The 16001-nt window shown below is 36.9% G+C and overlaps 1 protein-coding gene across 1 annotated transcript in view; it reads left to right on the top strand.

Moving 5' to 3' along the window:
• The window catches only part of TRPM7 (transient receptor potential cation channel subfamily M member 7), a 122138-nt gene that overhangs the window by 14035 nt on the left and 92102 nt on the right, over positions 1-16001 (top strand). Inside the window, exon 2 of the mRNA XM_082681130.1 lies at positions 12009-12088. Within this exon, the coding sequence (XP_082537256.1) occupies positions 12009-12088 (80 nt within the window). The remainder of the gene's footprint in view (positions 1-12008; positions 12089-16001) is intronic.

The raw sequence follows: 16001 nt of genomic DNA, 5'->3' as shown, positions 1-16001 counted from the left end.
AGTATCATATTGTCTTGATTACTGTAGCTTTGTAGTGTAGTGTGAAGTCAGGGAGTCTGATTCCTCCGGCTCTGTTTTTTTCCCTCAAGACTGCTTTGGCTATTCGGGGTCTTTTGTGTCTCCATACAAATTTTAAGTTGATTTGTTCTAGTTCCATAAAAAATGCCATTGATAATTTGATAGGGATTGCATTGAATCTGTAGATTGCTTTGGGTGGTGTAGTCATTTTCACAATATTGATTGTTCCAATCCAAGAACATGGTATATCTCTCCATCTGTTGGTATCTTTAATTTCTTTCCTCAGTGTCTTATAGTTTTCTGCATACAGGTCTTTTGTTTCCCTAGTTAGGTTTATTCCTAGGTATTTTATTCTTTTTGTTGCAATGGTAAATGGGATTGTTTCCATAATTTCTGTTTCAGATTTTTCATCATTAGTGTATAGGAATGCAAGAGATTTCTGTGCATTAATTTTGTATCCTGCAACTTTACCAGATTCATTAATTAGGTCTAGTAGTGTTCTGGTGGCATTTTTAGGATTCTCTATGTATAATGTCATGTCATCTGCAAACAGTGACAGTTTTACTTCTTCTTTTCCCAATTTGTATTCCTTTTATTTCTTTTTCTTCTCTGATTGCCGTGGCTAGGACTTCCAAAACTATGTTGAATAATAGTGGTGAGAGTGGACATCCTTGTCTTGTTCCTGATCTGAGAGGAAATGCTTTCAGTTTTTCACCATTGAGAATGATGTTGGCTGTGGGTTTGTCCTATATGGCCTTTATTATGTTGAGGTAGTTTCCCTCTATGCCCACTTTCTGGAGAGTTTTTATGATAAATGGGTGTTGAATTTTGTCAAAAGCTTTTTCTGCATCTATTGAGACGATCATATGGCTTTTATTCTTCAGTTCGTTAATATAGTGTATCACATTGATTGATTTGCATATGTTGAAGAATCCTTGCATCCCTGGGATAAGTCCCACTTGATCATGGTGTATGATCCTTTTAATGTGTTGTTGGATTCTGTTTGCTAGTATTTTGTTGAGGATTTTTGCATCTATATTCATCAGTGATATAGGTCTGTAATTTTCTTATTTTGTAGTGTCTTTGTCTGGTTTTGGTATCAGGGTGATGGTGGCCTCATAGAATGAGTTTGGGAGTGTTCCTTCCTCTGCAATTGTTTGGAAGTTTGAGAAGGATGGGTGTTAGCTCTTCTCTAAATGTTTGATAGAATTCAGTTGTGAAGCCATCTGGTCCTGGACTTCTGTTTGTTGGAAGATTTTTATTCACAGTTTCAATTTCATTACTTGTGATTGGTCTGTTCATATTTTCTGTTTCTTCCTGGTTCAGTCTTGGAAGGTTATACCTTTCTAAGAATTTGTCCATTTCTTCCAGGTTGTCCATTTTATTGGCATACAGTTGCTTGTAGTAGTCTCTTAGGATGCTTTGTATTTCTGCGGTGTCTGTTGTAACTTCTCCTTTTTCATTTCTACTTTTATTGATTTGAGTCCTCTCCCTCTTTTTCTTGATGAGTCTGGCTAATGGTTTATCAATTTTGTTTATCTTCTCAAAGAACCAGCTTTTAATTTTATTGATCTTTGCTGTTGTTTTCTTTGTTTGTATTTCATTTATTTCTGCTCTGATGTTTATGATTTCTTTCCTTCTGCTAACTTTGGGTTTTGTTTATTCTTCTTTCTCTAGTTCCTTTAGGTGTAAGGTTAGATTGTTTACTTGAGATTTTTCTTGTTTCTTGACGTAGGCCTTTATAGCTATAAACTTCCCTCTTAGAACTGCTTTTGCTTCATCCCATAGGTTTTGATTCATTGTGCTTTCATTGTCATTTGTCTCTAGGTATTTTTTGATTTCCTCTTTGATTTCTTCAGTGATCTCTTGGTTATTTAATAATGTATTATTTAGCCTCTATGTGTTTGTGTTTTTTACTTTTTTCCCCTGTAATTCATTTCTAATCTCATAGTGTTGTGGTCAGAGAAGATGCTGATATGATTTCAGTTTTCTTAAATTTACTGAGGCTTGATTTGTGACCCAAGATGTGATCTATCCTGGAGAATATTCCGTGCGCACTTGAGAAGAAAGTGTAGTCTGCTGTTTTTGGATGGAATGTCCTATAAATATCAATTAAATCTCTGTTGTCTATTGTGTCATTTAAAGCTTCTGTTTCCTTATTTATTTTCATTTTTGGATGATCTGTCCATTCGTGTAAGTAAAGTGTTAAAGTCTCCCACTATTATGCGTTACTGTTGATTTCCTGTTTTATAACTGTTAGCAGTTGCCTTATGTATTGATGTGCTCCTATGTTGGGTGCATATATATTTATAATTGTTATATCTTCTTGGATTGATCCTTTGATCATTATGTAGTGTCCTTCCTTGTCTCTTGTAATATTCTTTATTTTAAAGTCAATTTTATCTTATCTGATGTGAGTATAGCTACTCCAGCTTTCTTTTGATTTCCATTTGCATGGAATATCTTTTTCCATCTCCTCACTTTCTGTCTGTAAGTGTCCCTAGGTCTGAAGTGGGTCTCTTGTAGACAGCATATAGATGGGTCTTGTTTTTGTATCCATTCAACAAGCCTGTGTCTTTTGGTTGGAGCATTTAATCCATTCACGTTTAAGGTAATTATCGATATGTATGTTCCAATGACCATTTTCTTCATTGTTTTGGGTTTGTTTTTGTAGGTCCTTTTCTTCTCTTGTGTTTCCCACTTAGAGAAGTTCCTTTAGCATTTGTTGTAGAGCTGGTTTAGTAGTGCTGAATTTTCTTAGCTTTTGCTTGTCTGTAAAGCTTTTGATTTCTCCATCAAACCTAAATGAGATCCTTGCTGGGTAGAGTAATCTTGGTTGTAGGTTCTTCCCCTTCATCACTTTAAGTATTTCATACTACTCCCTTCTGGCTTGCAGAGTTTCTGCTGAGAAATCAGCTGTTAACCTTATGGGAGTTCCCTTGTATGTTGTCATTTTTCCCTTGGTGCTTTCAATAATTTTTCTTTGTCTTTATTTTTTGCCAATTTGATTACTATGTGTCTCAGCATGTTTTTCCTTGGGTTTATCCTGTATGAGACTTGCTGTTCTTCCTGGACTTGGGTGGCTGTTTCCTTTCCCATGTTAGGGAAGTTTTCGACTATAATCTCTTCAAATATTTTCTCTGGTCCTTTCTCTCTCTCTTCTCCTTCTGGGACCCCTATAATGAGAATGTTGTTGCGTTTAATGTTGTCCCAGAGGTCTCTCAGGCTGTCTTCATTTCTTTTCATTTTTTTTTTCTTTATTCTGTTCCGCAGCAGTGAATTCCACCATTCTGTCTTCCAGGTCACTTATCTGTTCTTCTGCCTCAGTTATTCTGCTATTGATTCCTTCAAGTGTAGTTTTCATTTCAGTTACTGTATTGTTCATCTCTGTTTGTTTGTTCTTTAATTCTTCTAGGTCTTTGTTCAACATTTTTTGCATCTTCTCGATCTTTGCCTCCATCCTTTTTCCGAGGTCCTTGATCATCTTCAGTATCATTATTCTGAATTCTTTTTCTGGAAGGTTGCTTATCTCCACTACATTTAGTTGTTTTTCTGGGGTTTTATCTTGTTCCTTTATTTGGTATATGGCTCTCTGCCTTTTCATCTTGTCTATCTTTATGTGAATGTGGTTTTTGTTCCACAGGCTGCAGGACTGTAGTTCTTCTTGCTTCTGCTGTCTGCCCTCTGGTGGATGAGGCCATCTAAGAGGCTCGAAGGGAGGGACTGGTGGTGGGTAGAGGTTACTGTTGATCTGGTGGGCAGAGCTCAGTAAAACTTTAATCCACTTGACTGTTGATGGGTGGGGCTGGGTTCCCTCCCTGAGGCCACCCAACCTTTGAACCTGCCTGGGGTCTTTGGTCGGGCTAATGGCAGACTCTGGGAGGTCTCATGCTAAGGAGTACTTCCCAGAACTTCTGCTTACAGTGTCCTTGTCCCAACGGTGAAACAGAGCCACACCCGCCTCTGCAGGAGACCCTCCAACACTAGCAGGTAGGTCTCTTTCTACCCTGGGGTCACTGCTCCTTCCCCTGGGTCCCGATGCGGACACTACTTTGTGTATGTCCTCCAAGAGTGGAGTCTCTGTTTCCCCCAGTCCTGTCGAAGTCCTGCAATCAATTCCTCCTAGGCTTCAAAGTTTGATTCTCTAGGAATTCCTCCTCCCATTGCCGGACCCCCAGGTTGGGAAGCCTGATGTGGGGCTCAGAACCTTTACTCCAGTGGGTGGACTTCTGTAGTATAAGTGTTCACCAGTCTGTGATTCACCCACCCACCAGTTATGGGATTTGATATTACTGTGACTGCACCCCTCCTACTGTCTCATTGTGGCTTCTCCTTTGTCTTTGGATGTGGGGTATCTTTTTTGGTGAGTTCCAGTGTCTTCCTGTCAATGATTGTCTAGCAGCTAGTTGTGATTTTGGTGTTCTCGCAAGAGGGAGTGAGAGCACGTCCTTCTGCTCCGCCATCTTGGTTCCTCCTCTAGAAAGCAACTCTTAATACAAGGATCTTTTGGGATTGTAGGGCTGGTAGAAGGGACATTAGTAATATCCAAGAAACAGTGTAGGGGAAGAATCTGAAGGGCTTGGCACGTACTTGTTAGATTGAATTGACTCAGTGGAATGGTGAGATTTTTTTGTGGGAAGCTTTTGTGGGATTTAGAGCCTGAGTTGGCAAACTATGTTATGTATGCCAAATCTGGCCAAGGCCTGTTCTGTATGGCCTTGAGCTAAGAATGGTTCTTATGTTTTTTAGTGGTTAAAAAACAAAACAAAGAATAGGTGATGGAGACAGTATGTGGTTCAAAAAGCCTAAAACATTTACCATCTGGCTCTTAATAGAAAAAATTTACTGATTGCCTATTTAGAGTATAGCCATACTTCTCTAAGAAGCGGGGAAGTTGAAGGAAGCATCAGTTTAAGGGGAAAGGTGTTCCTTTGGGCCCTGATGAGTTGTCTGTTGTTGGACAAATAATTGCAGAGGTGAATTTGAAGAAAGGATGAGAAACCAGGACTATATTAATAATTGATCTGTAGTGTTTATTTTTTTGTAAGGCATTGTGTTAAACTATAAAGGATTTGGAAATTATCTGTTGTATCCATTCCTTTACTAGTCCAGGCTCCCATTGCCCCTCCCCAAAAGACTGGTGGCTCTAGCTTACTTTTACTTATCTCCCTGATTAATTTTCCTAAAGAGAGCTCTGATGATTTCTTATGTTAAATGCTACTTGGGATTCATTTTTCTTCCGTATGTAAATTAAAATGTCAATGAAAATGTTTATATTTACATTTAATAGGAAGGCATAAGGTATGAAAAGTATATATACCTGTGTTTCACTTTTATGAGTATTTCAATTAATAACTATCCAAAGTTTTACAAGCCAGCATTTAGACTTAACTGGGGCATTAGTTCGTTGCTGTAGAACAGTCATTTTGAAATCTATTGATATTATTCTTCCATCCCTATCGCCACTTGGGTTTGAATAGCTATAGTTAGAGTTGCTTCAGGTAGACTGTTGCTGAGGAGTGGAATTGGAGAAAGAAAAGGGGAAAAGCTAATACTGCTTAGCAGTAGTTAGCAATTAACAATACCTTTTAGGAGAGGTATGTTAACTCTCTGTTCTTTCTATTTTTCTCCATGTTCAGAAAATTCTATACATAGTGATTACATAGGAATTCTACTTTTGAAAGTAATTAATATATTTCTACTCATTGGTTTCAAAAAAAGATGTAAGAAAGGTGCTTATTTAAAGCATATCATCAAACGATTTTGAAATGCTTATCTTAAATTTCTTTTAAAAAGCTAAAAAAAGAAAGCTAGTAGAGGCTTTGGAGTCAGGGTAAACTACTAGCTGTGTGACTTTGGACAGTCTTGTAACTTTCATGTCTAAGTCTCTGCCCATACCTTGTCTTTTCTCTTTCTGGAGCTCTGATTAAACTTACGTTTGATCTTCTCATTCTGTTTTACATGTCTTGTAACCCTCCCCTTCCTTTTTAACAGATTTGTTGTGGAATAATGCTCATACTATAAAATTTGCCATTTGTAAGTATACACATTTGATGGGTTTTTTTGTTTTGTTTGTTTGATTTTGGCCATGCTGTGTGACTCGTGGGATCTTAGTTCCCCAACCAGGGATTGAACCAAGGCTCTCGGCAGTGAAAGCACAGAGTCCTAACTAGTGGACTGCCAGGGAGTTCCCCATTTGGTGGGTTTTTTTTTCTTTTTTTTTCATTTGATGGTTTTTAATAAATTTATTTACTTTTATAACCAACATAATCCAGTTTTAGATACCTCACAAAGTTCCCTTGTACTTGTTTGCAGTTTATCCCTGCTCTCACTCTCAGCCCCAGGTAATTACTAAACTTACTGTTTCTATGGTTTTGCCTTTCTAGAAATTTCATGTAAATGAAATCATAATACCTTATGTCTGGGTTTTTCCATTACCATAATGTTTTTGAGGTCCAGCAGTGTTGCGTGTTATCTTTAGTTTGTCCCTCTTTATTGTTAAGTAGTATATATCATTGCATGGATATATCACTTTGTTGATTATTATGAATAATGTTTCTAGAACATTCAAATACAAATCTTTGTGTGGACATGTTTTCATTTTTGGGGGGAAGATAGTTAGGAATGGAATCTTGGAGTCATATGTAAGTTTATGTTTAACATTTCAATAAACAACCAAACTTTTCCTTTGTAAGTGTTGATACCATTCTGCATTCCGACTAGTAAAGTATGAGATTCCAGTTTATACATCTGTGCTTGCACTGGGTATTGTCAGCCTTTGATTAAAGCCTTTCTAGTGGTTGTGAAGTGGTATTGCATTGTAGTTTTAAATTTGCATTTCCCTAATAGCCAGTGAAATTGAGCACCTTTTCTTATACTTATTTGGTAAAGTAAGCATATTCTCTTTGGTGAAATGTCTCTCCATGTCTCTCCATTTGTGAATTGGATTTTTTTTTTTAATGTTGAGTTTTCTGACTCCTTTATCTTATTTGCAAATAAGTCCTAAATCAGTATATGCTATTTTGGGTGGAGTATTTTATAAGTTCCATCAGGTAAAATTGATTGACAGTGTTGTTTAAGTCTACTCTATTCTTTCTAGTTTTCCTATCAAGAAAAAGACGAGGTTAAAAAAAAAAGAAAAAAAAGAGGATATGAACTGTACAGGATTGCATTTCATAGCATTTATCTATGCCCATATATTTCCAAGTTCTCCCTAAGATGTTTTCCTCTTTTGTCAAGTGGTTGTCTTTGACAGAACTCCTTAGAAAGGTCCACTGTTAATTAATAAATTTGCTCATGTTGTGTTCCCTTTTTGCCCATCTTTCATTCATATTGTAGGCTTTAGACATATGCTCATGAACTGCAAATGATTTAGTTAAAAACATATATATATAATTCGTACCGGAGTAGTCTGAGTGCTTCTCATGCATGTATATTGCCATTATTTTAGTAGGTTATTTGCATATCTTAAACGTCTAGTTCTAGAATCTGATTTTGGTGGACTTCATTACCATAGCATGAGACTGAGCTGTGGTCATTGCCATTTGTTTGCAAAGAAGCTCACAGGGAGAAATTCCAAACAAATCTTTGTCTTGCTTTAACAACCAGTAAAAATATAGCAGCAAGTACAACCACTAATCTGTTTTTCCTTCTCAAACCAGTTCCAATTTTTTCTAGAAGAGAGAAGCAACCCTTTAAATGATAAATTACAGTATAATTTTAGTGCTACCCCTAAACCCTGCATTTTTAATAATAGGAGCTTAATGAAAATTTCATGAGTTTAAAGCAGTAGGTTAAGTTGGTTTTGGTAGAAATTCAACCTCACGTTATCACGTGTCAGAGCAGCCTACCAAATGGTATTTTTTTCAAGTTACAAGCAGAAGTCACATGAATAAATGTCTTCAGGTCCAGATGCTCTGCCTACCTTCAGTGTACTATGGTTGTGGAGTGGGAGAAGGGGCCAGGATGGCAATAATATACCAGCAGTCTAACTGACATGGCCAGATCTTTTGGTTCTCAGGAGAATGCTCTAAATGTGATCCTGGGGATGGTTCTATTGCTCTACAGGTGCATAAGGGAGTAGGGGGTGATGGAGATTGCATTCCTAAATAGTGTAAGTCTCATTGAGAAAGGTGATGTTTGCTCAAAGACTTGAAGGAGGTGATAGAATGAAAGTAATGAGTCAGGATGCAGAGATGCAGAGCACTAGGACCTTAAAGATTATTGTAAGGACTTTGGCTTTTATAAAACTTCTTTGAGTAAAATGTGAAAATACTGGAGAGTTTTGAGCAGAGAAGTGACATAATGACATATTTTAAAAGGATTACTTTAGGGACTTCCCTGGTGGTCCAGTGGTTAAGACTCTGCACTTCCATTGCAGGTGCCATGGGTTCGATCCCTGGTCAGGGAACTAAGATTCCATATGCTGTGTGGCATGACCAAAAATAAATAAATAAAATAAAAATGTTTTAAAAAGATTATTTTATTTCTTTTGGCAAGGATGGCATCAGTGGTTTCTGCAGTAAGCCAGGCAAGAGGTGATGATGGCTTGGGCCAGAATAGTAGCAGTGGAGGTGTGAGAAGTGGTTGGATATTGGATGGGTTTTGAAGGCAAGCTGACAGGTTTTGCCATGGGATTATATATGAAGTACATAGGAAGAGGAAATCAAAGATGACATTAAAATTTTTGCCTTAAGGGACTTCCCTGGCGGTCCATTGGTTAAGATTCCACACTTCCACTGCAGGGGCCACAGGTTCGATCCCTGGTTGGGGAACTAAGATCCTGCATGCCATGCAGCCAAAAAAAAAAAGAAAAAGATTTTTTGCCTTAAAAAAAAAAAAGAAAGAATTACAACTGGAAGAACAGAGTTACCATTTACTGAGATGGGGAAGACTTTATGAGAAATAGTGTTTGGGTGAAAGATGAGCTCAGTTTTGGCCATGTTATGTTTGAGATGCCTGTTAGACATCAAAATGAAGCTGTTAAGTAGGCAGTTGGATATGTGAGCATGGAGTTCAGGGAAAGATCTGACATGGAAATACAAATTAGAGAGTTATCCAGTGTATTGATGGCAAACTGGATGTGAGCACTAAAAGAATGAATATAACTGGAAAAAAAGTCCAAAGTCTGAGTGAATATAACTGGAAAAAAGAAGTCCAAAGTCTGAGTGAATATAACTGGAAAAAAGAAGTCCAAAGTCTGAGTGAATATAATTGGAAAAAAGAAGTCTAAAGATTGAGGAGAAGAGGAGAAATCAGCAATGGAGTGGCCAGTGAAGGGAAGAAAATCAAACTAACTGATGAAAATGTTTTAAGAAGATAAGAATGGTTGATATTGTTAAATGCTGCTGATATATCAATGAAGATGAGTCCTGAAAGTTGACCTTTGGATTTAGAGAAAATCGTTGATGATCTTGTTGAAACTTATTTTAGGAGAGTGCTTGCCTTGAAAGTCTGACTGGAGTGGGTTTTAGAAAGCATAGGAGGAGAAGAAAAGAGGGAAACACTTCTTCCAATGATCTTTACTGTAGATGGAGACAGAAACATTATGTGTTAGCTTGAGGGGCAAATGGAGTCATGCAAAATTTGTTGTGTTTAAAATGGGAAGAATAATAGCATGTTATGTGCTGATAGGAATAAGTTAATAAAGAAGGGGAAAAATCAGGGAGAACTGGTGGAGAGTTAGTAAGGGTATGGGGTCTAGAGCACAAGAGTGATTAGACTTAAATAGGAACACAGTCACAGGAAGGAAGGCAGAATGTGTGGGTATAGATACTCATTGGTGGACAGATGTGGTAGAGGTTTGTAGAAGTTCTCTTCTTGCTGCTCAATTTTCTGAGTGAAATGGGAAGTAGGTCATCACTTGAGAGTAAGAATGGTGAAGGAGTGTTGGAGGTTTGAGGAGAGGAGGAGGTGGTGTGAAATCATACAGAAGAATGAGAAAATGGACCAGGGAAATATGGTGTGACTGTTGGGCATCATGAAGGGACATTTGAGGTTTGTGGTCAGGGCTTTAAAGTGAAACCAGAGGGTGTTGTTTTGTTTGTTTTTTTCCGTAGTCATATTAATATAGGCAGTTATGGAATAGATGGGGAATTGGATTGAATCAGGGTTGCGTTTGCTAGGTGTATTCCTAGTACAGTAAAACTGGAGAGATTCCTATCCCCCCCCCCCCCGAGGGGTATGTAGGGAAGCAGATTCTTCAAAGGAATACTACCAGACTTTAGTTAGAAAAAGAAGGTGGTGGCTTGCAGGATCTTAGTTCCCCAACCATGGATCGAACCCATGACCCCTGCAGTGGAAGCACAGAAGAATCCTAACCAGTGGACCCCCAGAGAATTCCCTAGAGGTTTCTTTTTGGAATACAGGCTCTTCCTTTTTGTACTGTACTGGTAAGAAAGAGGGAGATAGGGGCGAGAGATTTTGAGAGAGAGAGCGTGCTAATATCTATATTTAATATATATCTAATATCTATAGATATATTAGATATTTAATGTTTATATGTCTAATATATATATTATGTGGAGGATGAAGCTCAAGATCTTCAATCTACTCAGTCCGAATTTATGGAGTTTCACCTATCTCAGTATGTAATGCCTCATCCCTTTTTTTAAAAAATAAATTTATTTATTTATTTTATTTTATTTTTGGCTGCCTTGGGTCTTCATTGCTGCATGCGGGCTTTCTCTAGTTGCAGTGAGCGGGGGCTACTCTTTGTTGCTGTGCACGGGCTTCTCATTGCAGTGGCTTCTCTTGTTGCAGAGCATGGGCTCTAAGTGTGTGGGCTTCAGTAGTTGTGGCACACAGGCTCAGTAGTTGTGGCTCGCAGGCTCTAGAGTGCAGGCTCAGTAGTTGTGGTGGACGGGCTTATGTGCTCCGCGGCATGTGGGATCTTCCCAGACCAGGGCTCGAACCCGTGTCCCCTGCATTGGCAGGTGGATTCTTAACCACTGAGCCACCAGGGAAGTCCACCTCATCCCTTTTTAATCAATCACCAATAGCAGGATACAGAGTCTAGGGATCCAGCAGAAGCTTAAGTGGTGGTATAAAAAGTAATTAAAAAAAAACTTTTAAATTTGAAATTATTTCAGGTTTACAGTAATTGACCGAAATGTGTTAATCTTCCACTGTCGTCCTAGATTTGTCTTATTCTCCATATTGATGGTTTTACTTTATGCATTTTGAGACTACTTTATTTGGTGATTCATATTTAAGATTGTTGTAGTAGTCTGGTGAATATTTGAAATCATACAATAACCTGCACTATCCCTATTGATGTTTAGCATCTATTTTTTTTTTTAGTATTGTCTTTCTTTTGATTAGAATTTGCTTGATATCTCTTTCTGTCCCTGTACCATTAGCCATTCCATGGCCTATGCTTTAGGTATTTGTCTTACAAACAGAGTATAGCTATTATTAGGTTTTATTTTATTTTTAGTTGAATCTGACAGTCACTTTTTTTGTGTGTGTGTGGTACGCGGGCCTCTCACTGTTGTGGCCTCTCCCGTTGCGGAGTGCAGGCTCAGGACACACAGGCTCAGCGGCCATGGCTCACAGGGCTAGCCGCTTCGCGGCATGTGGGATCTTCCCAGACCAGGGCACGAACGCGTGTCCCCTGCATCGGCAGGCGGACTCTCAACCACTGCGCCACCAGGGAAGCCCTGACAGTCACTTTTAATTGGCCTTCAAATGATCCACTTCCCAGGATCATACCAGCCCCTCTTGAAGTTTCTGGCTGAAACTCGATTTCCCTCCTCTCTGGTTATTTGAAGCCACAGTATCTGCATAGCACTGTTGATTTAGTAATCTCAATCTCACTGGACTTAAATGGAATGATTCTAATATTTTAGGTGTGCTGTCGTCAGTCAACATGTTTGTATATAGTAAATATTTAGTGAATTAAATTATTTTAATGTATTTATCATTAAATTTTTCCTTGTAATATTAGTTGGTTAATTTATAAACCATCTTTTTTAAACTTTCTGTTTTAGTCCCAGAAATCCTGGATAGAAAGCACTTTGACCAAGAGGGAATGTGTATACATTATACCAAGTTCAAAAGACCCTCACAGGTAAGCATACTTCTCTTTCTTCTGGGTTCTTCTAGAAATAAATAAATAAATAAATAAATAAATAAATTTATTTACCTACCTACCTTATATTTTTGGCTACGTTGGGTCTTAATTGTGGCACACGAGATCTTCGTTGAGGCATGCAGGATCTTTCATTACGGAGCACGGTCTCTTTGTTGTGGCACTTGGGCTTCTCTTTAGTTGCGATGTGTGGGATTTTTGTCTCTAGTTGTGGCGCGAGGGCTCCAGTGCACATGGGCTCTGTAGCTGTGGTGCGTTGGCTCTCTTGTCGAGGTGCGTGGGCTTAGTTGCCGCGCGGCATGTGGGATCTTAGTTCCCTGACCAGGGATTGAACCTGCGTCTGCTGCATTGGAAGGCGGATTCTTTACCACTGGACCACCAAGGAAGTCCCTCTTCTAGAAATTTAGATGTAAATTATATTGCTATTTATTTATTAAAAATTTAAATTATTATTTGTAGTTACTGTTAACTTTTGTGCTTACTGTTAATTATTCTTTTAGGATTAGGAGAAGGAGCTATCATAGCAAAATATCAGTGTTCTGGAGTTCTTAATGACATTTCACAACATCTTCTTCAAAGTGTTGTTCCATCCCTAATCTCTTCTTCAAAGTGTTGTTCCATCCCTAATCTCCCCCATATCATACTAGTGTATTACAAAGACAGTTAAGGCTCTCTATTTTAATTGATTCACTGATACTGAGAACTTAAAAATGTTTGTGTATCGGTTTAATGGGCATCTACTGAGTGCCCAACACTATGGTTTATGCTGAAGAAACCAATATGAACCTAATAGTTGCTGGTTTTGTTTGCCAAAATATAGCTATGATGAGCACTTAGTGGAAAACTTGTCACCAGAGCTTCTGTTGGCATCTCTGATTGTCTTTTGGTCTTTAAAATGGCTTTGATAATAGAAAAAATTTTAAGTAAAGGACAGTAGTTAGGATTCAAGAAAAAGACCTGTTGAGGTATTTATTGAAGAAATATTTTTCCTAATTTTTTTCTTTTTCTTTAGACCTAAAAATAGCAAGAAGCTTAAAAGGATAAATCAAAAATACAGTTATTTTCTGGCCTACAGAGCACCTCTTTTCACAGGCATTTAGGAAAAATTAATTGAAAAAGGCATTTACAAGGATTTTTAGTCTTCTTACCTTTGCTGTCTCCTGTTAAACCCTGTTTGCTATGTAGTAATCTTCTCTGCAACTTTACTTCCATTTACTATATGGCTCTTATGAAAATACAGCCAAGTAGGTAATCTTTTATTAACTGATGTATTTTAAATTATAGCACCTGTCACCATTATTGTCCATAGTGAGTTTTTGGTAAATATTTGTTGAATAGAATTTCTGAACCTTTTGTTTGTTACATTACATAAACCTGCTGTTTGAATTCAACATTTCTCTTTTTTTTTAAACAGCAAAAAATACCTATTTTGAATATATCTCTCACTTAAACAAATTTCCATTATAAGAGGAATGTGCATAATAACTTTTGGAAAGTTTTGAGATGCAGAAAGTAGGCTCAGGGACTTCCCTTGTGGCGCAGTGGTTAAGAATCCACCTGCCAATGCAGGGGACACGGGTTTGATCCCTGGTCCAGGAAGTTGTCACATGCAGCGGAGCATCTAAGCCTGTGTGCCCCAACTACTGAGCCTGCGCTGTAGAGCCTGCGAGCCACAGCTACTGAAGCCCGTGCGCCTAGAGACCGTGCTCCGCAACAAGAGAAACCACTGCAATGAGAAGCCCATGCACCACAATGAAGAGTAGCCCCCGCTCGCCACAACCAGAGAAAGCCCGCACACAGCAGCCAAGACCCAGAGCAGCCAAAAATAAATAAATAAATAAATTTATTTATTTAATTAAAAAAGTTACTCTATCATTAAAAAAAAGAAAGTAGTCACAATACTCAGTTTCAAAACATGAAGACAGTCATTATTAATAACATTGCACCTATTTTTAATCTTTTCTCAGTGCATAGCTTTCGTTTTAAAATATTGCTAAATTCAGTCTATACGTAAAGCTTTGAATCTGCTTTTTAACAAAATGTTATAGGAATTACATTTTTTCATGATACAGATATTTTATAAGAACGGTAGTTAATATTCTTAGTGTATGTATCACAATTCATATACCTATCCTACTCTTTGCCGTTTGAGTTATTTTCAGTTTTTAGCATTATAAATTAAAATTAGGTCACAATGGAGATCTTAGTGGATAAAACTTTTTTGTGTTTAAAGTTTTATTCCCGCTTAGTATGTGTAATGCCAAAAAACTTTACAAAAGATAAAAGAATACACATTATCACCAATAGTGACGAGATTGCCTGAATATTGACTAGAGTAATATGATCCATCATCTTCAAGAAAAAGTGATGAGTAGAAAATAGTGTATGTATTAAATTTGCATTTATTTGATTACTGTTGAGAAAACATTTTTAATATTCTTTAATATTCCCCCAATTTTTGTTAATTTCTGTAAATGTCTTTTTAGATCATTAAAATAGATAACCTTAATGTCTCTTCCAATCATTATTCTATGATTTATTTGTATTTCTTACAAATTATTAAAGATAGGTTTTATTACAAGATAAGATTACATTTCTTAACCAGAGAGCATAAGTGACATTTCCCAGGTCACATGGCTAATAATTCATAAAGATTGGATTAGAATTTAGATCTGCCAGTTCTAAATAAGACTGTGTTGTTCTTCCATTTAGAGAAAATTATAGTTTTGCTTTATTAAGAAATAGATTGTATTATCATTAAGGAGCTTATTTCTTGTAATTTTGTTAATTTTACTTTGCAGTAGAAATAATACAAGTCCTCATTAGGTGTTAAAGAAACCTCAAGCTGTTATTAAATACCCTTGCCTGTAGCCATCCATATGAGACCTAATTTACAAACACCATTAGCTGGTCATTTTTTCCTACACTAATTGGATTTTAAAATTAATTTAATATGAATAGGTTAATCATTGATTTACAAGGTACCAAAAATTATAAGTGAAAGCCTCGTTTTTACCACTGTGCCTTAACTATAAGTTCCCCTCCCTAAAGGAAAGTGGTGTTACCTATTCCTTGGGATACCTTTCAGAAATAGATATACTCTTTGTCTGACCAAGCAGATGTATATTTATTCCTCCCTCTTCCCTATTAAATACATACTGTTTATCTCGTGTTTATTATCTTGGCAATAACCACTTTACTCTTAATTTTTGCATCCTTTTTAATTATATATCTGGATCATAATTTTAGTATTCCCTTAGGACATTTTAGCTATTCTGTTTTTTTTTGCTGTTAGAAAAAAAAATTCTGTTGGGTTTTTCAGCAGTAGCCGTCCCTGACTCCTTGTTTGGTACCTTACAATAAATGCTGCTCTTTCCTTCACCACAATAAATAAATAAATAAATGAATGAATGAATGAATGAATGAATGAAAATTCTGTAGTAAATAACCTTATAAGTGAATCATTTTACACATATGCTGTAGATATTTTTTAACCTTCACTCTTAGTACTTTAGACTTAGAGAAAGAGTCTGCATTTTTCATTTTGATAAGTATTGCCAAATTGCCCTCCATAGAGAGTTTATCAGTTTATACTCCTCCCAGCAGATACGAGGCAACTTTCCTCTATATTCTCACCAAGATATTGTCTTAAAGGATTAAAAAATTTTTTTTTCTAATCAAATACCTTTTCATGTTTGTTTTTACTGTGAATTATCTGTTTATATATTTTCCTATTTTATATTGATTCAGTGAAGCTCTTATATATTAGGAAAACTAACATTTTGTCTGCAAATATTTTTTCTCAGTTTACCTTTAGACTTTATGAGTGACATATTTTTGCCACATAAAAATGTTGTATTTTTTATGTAGTTAAATCTGTCTTTTCTCTTAT

The sequence above is a fragment of the Grampus griseus genome (genome assembly GCF_964374135.1).
Source record: "Grampus griseus genome assembly, chromosome: 2".
Lineage (NCBI taxonomy): Eukaryota > Metazoa > Chordata > Mammalia > Artiodactyla > Delphinidae > Grampus > Grampus griseus.
The sequence above is the reverse complement of the archived record's forward strand: the minus strand, read 5'-3'. Positions and strand labels throughout refer to the sequence as shown.